The 16569-nt window shown below is 47.8% G+C and overlaps 1 protein-coding gene across 5 annotated transcripts in view; it reads right to left on the bottom strand.

The window, feature by feature from the left end:
• The window catches only part of KDM2B (lysine demethylase 2B), a 110728-nt gene that overhangs the window by 23071 nt on the left and 71088 nt on the right, over positions 1-16569 (bottom strand). For 2 of the 5 annotated variants that reach the window (XM_080940448.1, XM_080940449.1), the window contains exon 1: positions 2976-3114. The exons of the other annotated variants lie outside the window; for them this stretch is intronic. In XM_080940448.1, the coding sequence (XP_080796574.1) occupies positions 2976-3029 (54 nt within the window). In that variant the 5' untranslated portion in view covers positions 3030-3114. Of the gene's footprint in view, positions 1-2975; positions 3115-16569 lie in introns of those variants that run through there. 5 annotated transcript variants of the gene reach the window in all.

Genomic DNA, 16569 nt, shown 5'->3' with positions numbered 1-16569 from the left:
GGTTGTCCTCTGAACTCTATACACACACACACACACACACACACACACACACACACACACACCCCAAGAATGCCATGGTATATGCACACACATACACAATAAACAAATAAAAAAACAATAACCAAAAAAAAAAAAAAAAAAAAAAAAAAACTTCACTGCTTAAGGAATTACGAACGCCAGTTTACTAGCATATCCCAGTACTTAGGAGGATGAAACAGGAGAATCAAAAGTTCAAGGAATTCCTGGGAAACAACATTGAGACCCTTATACTGAAAAATACCTCTGTGAACCAAACTGAAGTAAACCACCACTACCACCACATAAATTTCTGAGTTTTTCTTTATAATTCCCAAAGTGCTATTTTCAACCAGTCCTGGTCAAGTCACTTTCATTGGGAAGAAAAATAAATAGTCGGAGACAGAAAAGACTCTTACTGACAGCTATTCTTTAAGAGACACCTCCTCAGACTGGAAAACAGAGGAATTTCCTGATGCCTCCTGTATGGGACATCGCACAGCCAATGTGCACAGCAGTAAGGAGCAAGCAAAGGATCAAGATAAAGTTGCTCCCTGGCCATCACTTCCTGGCTAGTCCACAGGCTGATGACACTGGGGGACACCTAAGCGGCTGAAGGAAGATGCAGGACAGATAGCTAACCCATTACCACAGCTGTGCCAGCCCAGGAGGACAGGTCTAAATAAGTCTGATACTGCTCAGACCTGGCTGGCAGTCTGGGAGTTAACCAGAATTCTGAGTAGGGTTGTAGCAGCTCTCTCTCTCTCTCTCTCTCTCTCTCTCTCTCTCTCTCTCTCTCTCTCTCTCTCTCTCTCTCTCTCTCTCTCTCTCTCTCTCTCTCTCTCTCTTTTCCCCCCCAATTTGGTTAGTGGAACAACTGCTCCCCAACAAGGCCTCCCTCCTCTCTGTCTTCTGTTTTGCAGGTGGCCTAGTATACTTGATATCTACATGTCAGAGCTCCAGCACCCTCCTCTTGAAGGTGCTGAACACATGAAGGTACAGGGAGGGGAAAACTCAGAAAAGCAAGTTTAGAAGTCACAGATGCTTTCACAAAGGTTCTTTGGGACATCTACTCTATACAGATCCAAAGAATCCCAGGACTGACAAAACTGATGGAAAATGTGGTGGCAGGGGAAGGGGAGGCAAAGGGCACTTGAGCCACAGCCTAAGGTAACCCCCAAATGCAAAGTATCAGAGCTGATATCAATTCAGCAGGGCTCTATTCCTTGGCTTAGAATGTTGTCTGCCTAGTAAACCCATGAGGGGCGGGGAGAGCGAGACTTTAAAGTGTAAATGAAAACTGGAGAGAATGTCCTCTTGCTAACTGCTCTAGAAAAGTGATTCCCAGCTTGACCCATTGGAAGAGGGCTACCTGGCTATAGGAGTGTAGGCCCTTCCTAATAGCAGTCTCCCTTAGAAAGAACAGTGCCACAAAATGTGCTCTTAAGCCCAGGGACAAGCTGGGTGTGGTGACTCACACCTGGTCTCAGAGAACTCGGAGGCCGAAACAGGAAAACTGCTACAAGTTAGAGGCCGCCGGGGAACACGGAGCTTCATACAGAGCACTACACGAATAGGCTGTCTCGGTAGCAAAACAAACAGTTCAGAGATAGTTGTGCCCTGTCAAAGGCACTGGACTACAGGATATAATCAAATAGGGGGGTGGGGGGGGGGGAGAAGGTTAAGACGAATGTCAAACCAGATGGACCGAAGCCCGTACTGAATGCTAAGATGTCCCGATGCCATGGTAACGGTAAACGGTTGGCAGTATTAATTAGGCAGACCTAAACCGAACCCTGAGTTGAGGCATGAACTATATATAGCAAGAATTTGACGGCCATTTACACAGGGAGAACTACCTGAGGCAAACATTCCAAGTCCAAACCTCCTGAATTGTTCCTGGGTTCATCCAACTGAAAAACTTGTGAGACTCATTAACACTTAGAGGGTGGGCATGACAAAGCTGGCGCAGCAGAACCAAAAAACCAAACGCTGAACTCTACCTCTGTTAAATAAAACTACGGAGCAACACGCACAATACCTCAAGTGCAGCCCTTCAGCTCACTTCCTCACTGACGCCTAAGGTTGGGGGTGGGGGTGGGGGGTGTTCCGATGTTTTCGCTGGAAACATCTTTATTCCACCAAGGAAATGCAAGCAGCATTCTAAAAAGCATCTTATTCACACAGGCCGTCCAAAGCCCACACGATAAGGTGACCCATCCCAGTTCTAATCCCTTGGATATGTCTACCTGGCCTGTCTTACTGCAAATGCTATTTTACACGCCGTGCTTGGTTTAGAAGCAGCAGTACCTCAACTTTCTTCCCCGGTGTCCTAAACACGAGCCTTGAAGTAAATCTTCACGGTAAACACACCCAGAGCTTTGTTTTACACGCAGAATTCTACTCCGGTCTCTCCTCTCCGAGAGAGGTGCTCGGTTCTCCTGACTGCCGAGGCCAAGGGCGATCGCCGGGTTCCGGATGGCCCGCGCCGGCCGCGGCTCGCACCCCTTCCTGTCTCGGCTGCCCACGGCGGGCGAGCGCGCGGCGCCCAGACAAAAGCTCGGGCCGTCGGCCCACGGGCCGCGGGGAGTCCTCCAGCCCCGATGCAACTTTGCCCGCGGGAAGCGATGAGGCACCGGCGCCGCGGGGCCCGCTGCGCTCCGCAAGCGCGTGGGCCGCGGGCTACCGAGCCGAGGAGGGCGCGGTGCGCCCCGCAACTCACCCGCGGGGCTGGGGCCCGCGCCACCCGACGGCCAGGCCCGCAGGCCCACATTGTCCGCGGCGCCGCGTCCCGCCGCACACGCCCCCTGCCCGCGCCCGCCCCGGGCCCGCCGGCCGCGGCCGCCAAACTTTCTCCTCAGCGCGGCGTCGCGGCCGCCTCAGCCGCCTCAGCGCGTCAGGCAGGAGCTCGCCGGGTCGAGCCGCGGGTCCCTCCCTCCGCCCCACCCCGGGCCACCGACCTGGTCGGGCTCCGATTCATAGTCGTCGTCCTCCGCGCTCACGGACATGGCCATGGCTCATGGTGGGCCCAGCCTCGCGCGCGCTGACATGGCTGGAGCGCCGCCGCCGCCCGCAGGGAGCAGGCTCGGCTCACCCTGGCTAGCGCTCGGGCTCCCGCGCAGCGAGGAGGGAGCCGCCGCCACCGCGCGCCTCGCACGCCCGCGCGGGAGGGGGCGGGGCGGGGCCGGTGTTCATGCATATGCATGAGGCGAGCCAGGAAGGGGCTGGCCCCCCGGGCGGGCGGGCCAATGACGCGGCCGCGGTGCTCGGCCCGCACACAAAGGGAGCCCGGCCTGTGGTGACACGGGGGCGGGCCCGTGGAGGACGGCCGCGGGGCGCGTAGCTCGGGGGGACTGGGGCTGCGTGGGGGCGTGCCCCGCGCCCCGCCCGAACGGGTCGGCGCGCTGCGGGATACAGATCGGTGGCTTGCGAGACGCTGCTGCCACAGGAAATGCACACCCGTCTTGGGGTGGGGTCTTTTGTGTGGTCCCTAGGGGCGTCTCCTGAGTCCATGTCCAATGGCCACGGAGGGACCACCCTATAAGCAATGCCAGGCACGGGTTTCTAGGTCTCCTGCAGCAGGATCTGTGGATGCTCGGAGATCGGGATCTGATGCCTGCGGGAGTCCCAGAGGCCCCCAACCCAGAGCCCGCAGGCCTCTCGGCCTCAGTAACAACTGGGGCCTCTGCCCTCTGCGCTCTTCCGTCTGCCTATCCAGGTTGAAATTCAACGTCAAATCTGAGGTGGTGCCGGCTCCAGCTGCTAGACTAGAAGCTGTCTGAGAGAATCCTCCAGTCTTGGCCCTGAGGTGGATGTCCCCACCTTCCTAGAGAGAACCACTACTCTCTAGTGCCCAGGAACTGACTTCAGAGAGGTTGCAGGTGCCATCGTCCATAGCACAGTAATCCTAGGAGACTGGGCAGAAAGGTGTAGGTTTCTGGGTTCTTCAACTCCGGAAACAAACCAAACACTGCAGAACATCGTTGCTAGAAAGCCAGACTGACCTTCATCCCTTAACAAAAAGTCTACTCGCAATTGTGTCAACAGATCAGCTCATGACTTTTAGCCCAGATGACCAATGTTATTACAAGCACCAAAATGACTGAAACATAACTACCACGGAGGGTAACTTAGCTAGACAACTGAGGAACATATCACATACATATCTATCTGAGGTGACACTAGGCATACCTGCTGCTGCTCCAACTATAAAATGGGAACGATTTACTGAGAGCCTCTCTGGAGAGTAAGTTCCAATAGTTGCAGAGTCAGATGACCACTCTGTCACTCTGTCGTCGTGGGTATCCAACTGTTTACCCTCATCTAGACCAGGAGTCAGGACATCCATAGCGGGAACAGGGTGGGGGTGGGGCGATTTGTTAAGGCCTGGGCTTTCCGTGAAGGCGGGAGACCTTAAAAAGCTCAGGAGGCTTCCAGCAGAGCCAGCAAGAGTAAATAAGTAGGGAGTGTCAGTCTGACTGAGTAGATTTTAAAAGTCTCTGAAATGTATACACCCCCACTGAGGCTATGGAAAAACTCCCAGCTGACTTGCTCTGAGTTTCCTCTTCCATTTTGTTTTTTACCAGCCTTTCAAGGTTACCAGAAGGGGATAAATGGCAAAAGATGACCCTACATACACTACCCTTCACCCATAAAGCCACCATCATATATAAGCCCTTAGGACATGCTCCACCCCAGGAAAAAGCAGGTAAAGAAACTAGATAGAGGGAAGTAGGTGGAGAAGGATGCTAACTATGGGACTTCCGGAGTATCTTAGGGGTGGGGTGTGCCGGTCTAGGATATATCTGTCCAGCATAGAAAGAAAGAGGAGGTCGAGGAGGAAAAGGAGGAGGATAACAAACACACCCTTTCTTTCTCTGTCACTGGTCATACCTGCAAGGACAGAGACACCCCAACAGCCTAATACATCAGACGTAGTCTGCAAATGGGATATTTTTCACCCTCACGGGTCTCCTCTGTTAAGAATCAGAAGCACAAGTCTATTTAATAGAACTTGTCTTCAGGCTGGATTCCTTTGAGGTGAGGACTCTCAAAAAGATCACTTCTGTATTTAAATAAGTAAAATGACACAGCTCTCTTATCATGGCTCAACCAGGAGAAAGGGAGAGAGCTGCAGGGAGAACCTTGGCGGGTGGAGAATCCCTTATCTAACGTCAGCCTGCCCAAGATCACGATCTCACGTAAGATCACAGAGGAGGTATGGTTTGCCATCCTGCCAGATGTGCACCCCCTGCACAGATGAAGAGAAAGAGGTGAGACTCTGCCAGGAGGTGAGAGGATTCCATTCCGATCTGATCCTGACCCAATGAAGAGGATGCAAAAATTAAAACTAACTGGTTTGTCACCTGGTCAGGTTTGGTGGCACACACCTCTGAGTCTAATACTCAGGAGGCAGAGGGAGGAGGACCTCTTCTCAATTCAAGGTCAGCTTGGTCTTATGTATTGAGTCCAAGACCTGGTTGTCACATTCCAAGAGATAATGTTGACTAAAGCAAAGAGGAAACAAGACACACACACACAGACACACACAGACACACACAGACACACACACACACACACACACACACACACAAGGTTTCTGTTTTGTTTTAAGATGGGGTCTTTTTTGTATATGTGGCCTTGGCTGGTGTCGTGCTTGCTTTGTAGCCAAGGTGGGTCTCAAACAATCCTGTTGCCTCAGCCTCCCAAGACACCTGGCCAGGTGTCTGCCACAACAGCTTAGTCATGCCAGATTTTATAAATTGCGAATCCTCAGTTTAAATGCAAAACTAAAGAGGTAACTTGCAGTTAGGAAGCTGGTAAGGCCTGATGTCTGACCTTCCCAGGGAAGAATGAAACTAAATAATTCCTGTGTTAGGTTTTCTTCTAAACATAAAATGGTGCCTGCCAACCACAGTCCAAAAGGCCTCTTGAGGATCCTCTCCTGGTACTTGCGAGGGGCTTCTTCTAACTCTCCTAGCCAAATTTCCTTTAGCTAACTGGTACAATGATCCAACATCTGACTTGTGTTGCTACAGTTCCAGGCTATACACAAGCAGAAACTATGACGTCCCTCACCCAGCAGAATTGCTACCTGAAACTGTACTGCTTTCATTGTGCCATGGCTGATCGTGTCTTGTTTACTTGGCCCTGGCCTCATCATGAATGACCCTGAAGAACTGAACCCTCTACTTGCTCTGCGCAGCCAGATCGTCCTTATATTTCTAGAAAGTTTTCAAGGCTGATGCCACCCATGCTTGCCCTGAGCCAAGGGGTCCAGACTGACTGTAGGAAAGGAAGCAAACAGAAACACTTGGGTGCCAAGTGCTCCCAGGTCACAGGGGCTTCCCACTCTCTTCCTTTTTCTTTGGGTGTTACTGAATACTCCTCCTATACCTATCAGGTTCTAAGACCTCAGAAGACATGGTTCTGCCCAGACTTAGCCTTATCCCAGGATGGGGAAAAGGTAACATGCTGGAAAGAAAAGAGAAGAAACAGAATACGTTGAAAGGGGAGACAGCTTATATACGAATGGCAATATACCCACAACCTAGAATACAACGCACACCCGCACGTCTAAGATTTATTACCTTTCTTTATAAAGCAAGCCACAGAGAGGTGTGTGCAAAATGCATCATTTAAGTTGAGCCTGGTAGTATGTACCTAGTATCCCAGCTAACTGGGAGGCTGAAGCATAAAGAAGAAGAAAAATTCCAGGTCCAGTCTTGGCTACAGTTCTGGGGGAAACCCGAACAAGTTAGCAAGAGCTTGTTAGCAAAATCAAAAGTCTACATACAAAAAAAAAAAAAAAAAAAAAAGTCTACATACACTGGACATAGTCGATCGTGCCCAATTTTAGTGCCGCAAGCAGAGGTGGGTGGAATTTTGTGAGTTTTAGGACAACCTGATCCATCCATCCTTCAAGGCCAGCCATGACTATATAGTGAGACTTTGTCTCAAATAAATAGTTACTGTAAAGGAAAAAAAGATGCAAGAGTATGATGTCTTGTAACTATAACCCCATAGGTTGAGAGCATTTGAGGCCAGTGGAAGCTGTACAGTAAGTTCTGGGCCAGACTCAGGCACACAAGATTCTATCTCAAGAAATAACAGAAACAAACAAGGGATGGTGATGGAAATGATCTTCACCAGTCTCACAGGAGCCATCCTATGGGCAGACCTTGCTGACATCACATAGCTTTTGGGTCACACTGTTCTTAGGAGGCCTCCTTTTCATTTAAGTGTGATCACATGACTTGGTTTGCACAGGATTGGCCAGCTAAGCATGTCACGTACAGAGAAGGAGCTATACCCTCGCCCCTACAATCACGTTTTTCCATCTACTTCCAGAGCTTTAAGCCAAAGTCTCCCCTCCTTTTATAAAGTCTTAAGGCTCAATGAATTACTTACTCTACGTAAAATCCCAACTAATACTTGTGCCCTCTCTTTTGTTATCATAGTTATTAGTCACCCCCAAAAGAACCCAGAGTCTCACTCTGCTAGCTAAATATTCAACCATTCACCATAGTCCCAGCCTTGACACCCATTCACAACCATCATCCTCAACTTCCCCACTTCTAGAAATGGGCAGAGGGACATCAGATTGGGGATGTGTCCACTTTTCCCCTGGACTCGGGTTACAACTAAGGGAGAAGGTCGTGCCCAGTGTAAGGCCCCATAACCTGAACTCCACAGGTAAAGCTTAGAAATGGCCCAGTATAGGAATAGACTACAGAGTCCTTGGGGTCAATGGCTGGTACCCTCCTGAGCTGATGAACACCCCTTGTGAACATGCCTGTTAGAAGAAAGGACAAAGCTTGTCTGCAGAGGGGCATCTTGGTATGATGTGTAATTTATGCTTAGTAGCTATAACGAATATATGCTTCAGGTGTTTTTACTGTTACTTCACCATTTGTCTCTCTCCAATAATCCTTGCCTAGCTTAATGTAATAGCAAAACGTTTTGCTTTATGTTGCCCAGGCTAACCTCAAATTAATGATCCTCTTGCCTCAGCTATCCCAGTGCTTGAATTACAGGCCTGTACCACCACGCCTGCCTAGCAAAAGATATTTTGGAGAGTCACTCTTAACATGTAAGAGAAATAAAAAAGCATTTGTGAGTCTTGCCAGATACCAAGTTAGGAGTCTACCTGGTAAAACTGGTTTAGAGAATATCATTTTGACAAACTAAGGGCTGCTGCAGAAATTTGTTTAAAAAATTACTAATGCTACTTAATTTTTTTAACTCCCTCAAGAAACATTCTACAGCATTTAAAAACCACATATATTTATCACATGGGTACACACAATAGACTGAGCTTCCTGTTAAATGAAGATTCCTTTCTTAATTGTTCATCTTTACTTTAACAAAATCAACCTGGAAATATTAACGTGGGCTGGAAGATTTGAGACAACACACAAGATACTTTAGAAAAAAGTAATTTGCGGGCTGGAGAGATGGCTCAGTGGTTAAAAGCACTGACTGCTCTTCCAGAGGTCCTGAGTTCAGTTCCCAGCAACCACATGGCTCTCAGCCATCTGTAATGGGATCTGATGCCCTCTTCTGGTGTGTCTGAAGACAGCTAAGTGTACTCACATACATAAAATAAGTAAATAAATAAATAAATCTTAAAAAAACAATTAATTTAAACCAGATGCTGCACTCTGGAAGCAGAAACAGGCATAGCACCCTGTAAATTTGAGAATAGCCTGGTCTACAATGTAAGTTCCAGGACACCAGACTATACAGTTAAAACCTGCCTCAAAAAGAAAAAAAAAAAAAAAAAAAAAAAGGTGGGGGGACTGGAACTGATGTAAAATGTTTCTCAACATTTACCCCAATTCAAAAATTATTCATGGAGAGATGGCTCAGTGGTTAACAGCACTTGCTATTCTTAGAGAGGACCTGGGTTCAGTTCCCAGCACCACAAGGCAGCTGACAAATGTCTGTAACTATAGGTCCAGAAAATTCAATGTTCCTTTTCTGACCGGCCAGGGATCAGGCATGCACACTGGACTGGGACATAAGGTTAAGGTAAAACACACACATGAAGTAAAGATCAATGAATCTTTCTTAAAGTTTCTTTCCTTCCTTTTTGAAACAGGGTTTCATTCTGTTACACCGGTTGCTCCTGGAACTTGATACTTAGTTCAAGTCTGGTCTTAGGCTTAGTCTTTCAAAGTTTTGTTACATTTTCCCCATGTATGTGAGTGTGTCCGCAATGGTGCACAAAAGGAGTAAGAAAGAGGACAGACTGTAATAGGTTCTTCTACCACATGGAACTCTGGGATCAAGTCCCTCCTCCAGGAAGGCAGGTACAGCCACTTTTTTTTCTTTTCGCTTTGGGGACAGGATTTCTCTGGGTAGCCTGGCTGGTCTTGAGGTTAGAGACCTACCTGCTTCTGCCACTACGCCCAGCTTAAAGGCAGTCAGCCTTACCCTACAGAGCCATCACACTAGCCCTGAATTTGTGCTCTTAACCCTCCTGCCTCAGGTTATAGGTGCTGGAGTCACTGATTACAGGGTTGCTGGCCGTCTAAGCTAGTTGACTGAATCTGAAAGCTTCAGTTCAGTGAGAGCTACAGCCTCAAGAAAACAAACTGCTTATGCTTATATAGATATTTTTTTCATTAGACAAGTTTTCCATGGATTAACTAGTCAAAAGGAATGCTCCCCACCAAACAAACAAACAAACAACAGAAACGTGTACAAAACAGAGCTGAGGATAAGCCTAGCCTCCACCATCACCATCTTGGCAGCCAGATCTTCGAATAGACTTAGCTCTTCAAGGGTGGATCTGCCAACCCCTTCACTGTGATTTCAGATCCTGCCCTTGAAAGGTAATCTCACTGGGACTGCAAGCCATTTGAAACCAACTACCTCTTTAAGAGCTGCAAATCATCACTGCAGGGGGCTAACTACCTCAAATACATCAAAATGGGGATGGGGGAGGGATACTTAGTTCTAACCAGGAGACTCTTTAAATACTTTAAAAAAAAAAAAGATTATGTATATGAGTACACGGTCACTGTCTTCACTGGGAATTAAACTCAGGACCTCTGGAAAAGCAGACAGTGCTCTTTACTGCTGAGCCATCGTTCCAGCCCTTTAAGACCCCTTTTTTAGAGGGGAAAAAAAATAAGGTGATGGTGGGGGTGGGTGGTACTCACTCTTGAGGCAGAGGCAGGCAGGTCTCTGTGAGTTCAAGTTAACTCACAGTTATTGAACTCAATTATTTGGCCTATTGGCCTTGACACATGAATTTGGGAAAGCCTTTTCTGTATTTTCCTTGTTTGTTTCCTGTTTGGGGTGTGATGATTACTTCGTGGATTTTCATTGGTCCAGGAGATGCAAATTTGCTCCCTAGAGCCATTTTCCATGATGTAGAACAAGAACAGTAAATAAGGGCTGGAGAGATGGCTCAGTGGCTAAGAGCACTGATGCTCTTCCAGAGGTCCTGGGTTCAAATCCCAGCAACCACACGATGGCTCACAACCATCTGTAATGGGATCTGATGCCCTCTTCTGGTGTGTCTGAAGACAGTGGCAGTGTACTCACATAAAATTAATAAATAAATCTTTTTTTAAAAAGGTAATTAAGGGCTGGAGAGATGGCTCAGTGGTTAAGAGCACTGACTGCTCTTCCAGAGGTCCTGAGTTCTATTCCCAACAACCACATGATGACTCACAACCATCTGTAATGGGATCTGATGCCCTTTTCTGGTGTGTCTGAAGACAGCAATCATGTACTTATATAAGTAAAATAAGTCTTTAAAAAAAAAAAAAAAAACCCAAAGTGGTGACGGTAAAGATTAAACGTTTGAAGAGGGAGCTGATCATATAAGAGCAAGAAGTAGATTGGCATTAAATTGTATTTATTACTTTTACTTATTGATCTTTGCATGTAGGTTTAAGTATGCCAAAGTGTGGAGATGAGGGGACAACTTGTGTTATCCTCTGATCATATAGGTCACATAGGGTAAATGCAAGGTGCCAAGCTTGGCCACTGAACCATCTCACTAACCTAGAAAACCAAAAAACAAAACAAACAAACAAAAAACCAACCAACCAAACAAAAAAACCCCTAAACTTAGACCAGGGTTTGGTTTCCCAGCACCTTGTTGGCTCATAACTGTCTTTAACTCCCATCCTAGGGATCTGATGGCTTCTCCTGGCCCCCTTGGGTACACAGACCTGAGCACGGTACACATGACACATGCAGGCAAAAACACTCATACACATTGCAGCGGCTGTTCCTGGTTGTCAGCTTGACTGTATCCAGAATGAACCACAATCCAGAACTGGAGGGCTCACCTGTAATCCTGATTTCGAGGTTAGGAGATACAAGTTTCAGTCCTGGATCTTGGCATGGAGACCTTGAGGCACAGTGGCTATGAATCCCAGGACACTAAAGCAAGGAGATCTCTGAGTTCGAGGTCATCTGGGACAAAGCAAGTCCCAGATTCAGGCATGGTGTTACACACCTTTAATCTGGGACACACCTTCTGCTGGAGACCTACGTAAGGACATTGGGAGAAGGATCGCTCTCTCTTCACCTGCTTGCCTTGTAGAACTAAGCTAGATCCTTGGACTTCCATTCACAGCTGCTGCTGACCGTTGTTGGGGAGCTGGACTACAGACTGTAAATCACCAACAAATCCCCTTCCTATATAGAGACTACCCACAAGTTCTATGGCTCTAGAGAACCCAGACTAATACATAAAATACAAATTAAAAACAAAAAACTTTTAAAAAACCATTGGAGTAAAAAGCCAAGTGTCCTTTGACAAATAGCTAAACAAAATGTGGTATATAAAAACAAAAAAAAAAAAAAAAAAAAAAAAAACAAAAAAACTGTGGTACATATACACACAGTGGAATTCAGCCTAAAAAGGGCATTTGGAATCATTGTCTTTAATGAAATAAACTAGTCAGTAAGTTAGTGGTGGTGCAGATCTGTAAACCCATTTGGCAGTGAGGAAGGCTCTGCCTCACTGCCAGGAGTCTGGGGCCAGTTTATGATACAGTTTTGAGCTAGCTCAGACCAACCAAGCAACCAACAAACTAACCACCCTTTTTCTTCTCCCTTTGTGGCTCTAAGTGTCCCCAGGCTCCCCACTTAGTACCTGGATTTGTTGCCCATGATGGAAATGGATTTCACTCTCACTTCTGAGCCTCAATATCTACTTTCTTTATGTTCAACTGAGAGTTCCTTCGCTGCATCAGAAACACAAAGCAAAATTAACTGGAAGGGAGAAGATGCTCAGTGGTGCGAACGTACGCTCAGCATGCTGGATACCTGAGGCTATTCCCGGCACCAGGAACCAAATAAAGTTCACATGATCTTGCCCTGTTTTTTTTTTTTCCTAGATTTCCTAAATTGGGAGGGTGAGTGATCTAAAGGAATTACGGAGCCAAACATTTCTAACAATGACTAATTAGAAAGAAGAAAGGAGAGGAGGACCGGGAGAGAGGAAGAAGAGGGAGGCAGGAAAAGTCACTTGTAATGTATGACGGCACCTGATGGCCGAAGTCGGTCATTGTTCTGGAAATAGAACAGCAGCAAGGGACAAAGGATCACTTACTGCCTGCCAGACTTCCAAACGGCCTCACCAAAGGCACCGGCCCTAAGTACTGCAATTGCTTCCCAAGAACACATCTGAGGCGTTATTAACGCAGCCGCTCAGGTTTTCGGGCTCAAGCAGAAGCCTTGGTTACAGACTTTAATAGTGGGGTCTTTCAGCCAAGTGCTGTCTTAGGGTTCCAACACCGCGTTTCTGAAGGACTCGGACAAACACAAATGTCAGCGTGGCACAGCCTTCCCAGGTTGAAGGGGGCTGCCTCAGTCTGAGGGAGGAAGTGTTGGGGCCTCTTTCTCTTTTAATTACTGGTCTTTTAGCAGATCTAGCAGCTCGCCATGACTGTAACAGAGAGAGACAGACAGTGGGGGCGGGGGTGTCGTCAGTTAAGTCACATTGGGCTCTGAAGCATTTGGTGAGCAGGTCAAAGAGATCAAAGGGATGAAACTAAGTGGCTAAAACTTTACCTTTAGAAATTCGTGGACATTTTTGCTACCTAGCAGGTTCAACAATTATGGTGCGGGGGTCGGGGTGGGGTGGGGGGATTTTCCTTGGCTCTTGGGTATCTGGGGAAAACATGGATTCACCAGTTGTAAAATGGATGAATGGAGCAAGGTGACACAATCCTTTAACTCCAGCACTTAGGAGTTCGAAGACAGCCTGGTACACATAGTGAGTTCTAAGCCAGGATCATAGTGAGACCTTGTCTCAGTCTAAAAGAACATATCCAGGAATGTTGGGTCTTTAGTCCCACAACTCAGGAAGCAAAGGTAGGCAGAACTCTTGAGTTCGAAGCCAGCCTGGTCTACATACTGACGTTTAGGACAGCCAAGGCTACGTAGAAAGAGCCTATTTCAGAAAACCAAAGAAATCAAATCAAATAGACGATGGGAAAATTAGTAAAAGAATCTCTAGTATCAAAAGGCTAGTGCACAGAGGACAGCTGTCAGTCTGAGGCCAGACCAGCTAGATAGACTGTTCAGCCTACTCTACTGAGTAAGATGATGTCTCAACACAAAACCAGCTAGCCCCTAGGGCAGGTAGAATCATTGCCAACAAAAATGTGGATCGTAATGTCAAAGCCCAGGGGGGAAAAGAAATGCAATCAGTCTGTCCATCATGACCTTAGTAGGAGACTAACAGGAATGGAACCTTTACCAGATGCGACTTGGGAAAGGCTATGGTAGACAGGGTGGCCCTCAGTGGCTAGAGTCAGTCGACAACAACGATCTGCAGGGAGAGAGCTGGGGAGATGAACGTCCCTAGAGTAGTCTTCTACCGCCTTCCCATTTCCTATGCGTGCTTCCAACTCACTGAGCCTATCAACAAACCCAAGGAAAGGGAAGCCTGCTGGTGCTACTGGTAAGACCTGGAGGAATGACTAGGAGATGTGGAGCCCAGGACACTCTCTGCTGAACCGGGAGTCAAGCTGGATGGACCTCGGAGATCTGTCCATGGCAGATAATGAAGGCGGAGGCAGGTAAGGGGACGGACAGACTCGGCTCCGCTGTAATGGAATGAAGATGGAGCCACCAGGAGCTTCTAAGACTCAGCTAGCTGCAGGCGGGGCCCTGAGCCTCCAGAAATAGCAACGAAGTGCCGTCACTAAGGCCACGGAGCTTCGAGTTCTGCGGCTCCGATGAACTAACAAGGGAGCAGAGTAGGGAAAATTGGGTTAGACAGATGGGAGCCTAGGGGGACTGAGCCTGGACAAAAGGAGTAAGTGGTTCCCAATGCTGGAAACCATTGTGGCCCGTCTCCAGGGAGAAGCAAGTCCTTCTGCCTTGGTAGACGGACACAACTCTGACATTTCTCTTCACCTCAAACACGAAGCAACTCCTCCCTTGCAAATACAGTCTTGTTTCTTCATTGACATGGCTACTATTCCCAGCCAAGTTACTCTCACCCGCGCCCAACTAGCAGCTCTCTGGTGCCCCAGCTTTTAAAGGAGCCCCGGCCTTTGATTGATTGAGGAGGGGTTGCAAGAAAGAGAGGAAGTCGGTTGTCCCAGGGCTGGGTTTCTATCTATGATGACGAAATATCCCAGAGACAGATGGTGCTCCTGGCTGCACAACCCTGTGTGAGTGTGCTATCAACTGTAAACTTGGAAATGGTTAGGATGAACCAAAACCCAAAGCAGGAGGGCGGTCACACATCTGAAGTCAGCCTGGGCTACCACAGGAAGACCCTGCCTCAGAATATCAAGGGCTATGGTGGAGAGCACCTGCTTAGCACGCACGATGATGCACTGTGATCATTCCCTGACACACAGAGAAAATAAAAATGGCACCCCCGCCCCGTACGTGTGTTTGTGTGTGTGTGTGTGTGTGTGTGTGTGTGTGTGTGTGCATGTGCGAGTGTCTGAGTATGCAAGTATTTGTGTGTATATGAAAACCAGAACACAACCTCTCTTGTCCCCCTGGACCCTCCACCTTATTTTTGTTTCTTTGGTTGGTTGGTTGGTTGGTTTTGAGACAAGGTCTCTCACTGAGCCTGAAGCTCACTGTTCCAACTAGGAATGCTAGGCCACAAGCCCCAGGAAGGAACTGTCCTGTCTCTGCCTGGGAATAGAGGTAGGAGCTGTTACTTCCCCCTCTTTAGCATATACAGATGGTGTGAACTCAGGTGCCCGTGCTTTAGGGCATCTTCCTGCACCCAGGATGTTAACTTTCATGCAACAGAAAGACAATAATGCCCATCCCCTTTAAAAATGGTTCTCCCAGACTCTCAGCATCAAATTTAAATTCCTTTTCATGATCTCCAGCATTTCACTAGCTCCCAAAGGCCTTGCCGGACTCGCCTAGATCAGTGTCACCTCCTGGGCCCAGCCTTCTGATCTTTCACCTGTAAGCCTTTAACTTCTAGGTCCCTTCCATGTCCCCCTCAAAAGCAGTCCCTCGCAGCCACCTTACAGCACTTGCTTGTCTTCCCACAGGGGACTAGCCCGGCTGGATCATTATATATTCTGTTATAACCTCCAAGTTCCATCAAGACAGAGGATAAAGGTGTTTTTTACGTCCAGTAGCCTGCACATTGCACATAATGCCAGACACCCGTTCATTGTGGGATAAACAGGAAAAAGGAAATTGACAAAGAGCCGCCATACTTAGAGGGGAGAAAGAGGCTAGGTACTTTCCAGCCTCTGGTCACATCTTCCCTGATCAACCAATTCATCAATACACTTAAACCTGTTTAGATGTATTTCTGCTTAAAGACCTGTTAGTGGGAGGCTACAAGTAAAGTCTATACATGTTGATTGAGCTGGAAAACAAAAACCGGTCTTTGTTTAACCCAGTGGGATAGTCTTACATTGAACACTTAGAGCTACTCAAGCCAGCAGGTGAATGTCATATACATGCGCACACACACACGCACACACACACATACACACACTCACGCACCCACACACTGACACACACAAACTCATACCCCATGATCTGGCCCTTATCTATCCCACTAGCAAAGTGCAGAGCGGCTGTATGGGGTTCTTGCTCCAAGGCCCACCATAAGACACAACCATAAGCTCATGTGTAGTCAGAGGCTACACATCCGGTGAGAGAGGCCTGGCCCTGGAAAGCCCCATGATTCAAGGACTTGTTCCCAGCTTGGCACAAGGAGGATGTAATCGTCACTCTTTAAGCCAGGCTTGGTGGCACTGAAGCATTTGGTAAGCCGAGGATAGCTGAGAGTTCAAGGTCAGCCCCACCCACACGGTGGCTCACAACTGTCTCTAACTCCAGTTTCAGGGGATAAACACCCTCCTCTGACCACTGTAGGCACTGCACATACATGACGTATAGACATCCATACAGGCAGAACACTCGCACACATCAAGTAAAAGTGAGAAACAAAGAAATTAAGAGTTAAAGGCTAGCCTGGGCTACATACAAAGATGCCCAAGTTGCCCGTCCTCTGCAGAACTTGATCACGACATTATGTGAGACTAGGACAGAAAGGCTCAAGAGGTTTTAGAGCAT

Source organism: Micromys minutus (assembly GCF_963924665.1).
Source record: "Micromys minutus genome assembly, chromosome: 29".
Lineage (NCBI taxonomy): Eukaryota > Metazoa > Chordata > Mammalia > Rodentia > Muridae > Micromys > Micromys minutus.
The sequence above is the reverse complement of the archived record's forward strand: the minus strand, read 5'-3'. Positions and strand labels throughout refer to the sequence as shown.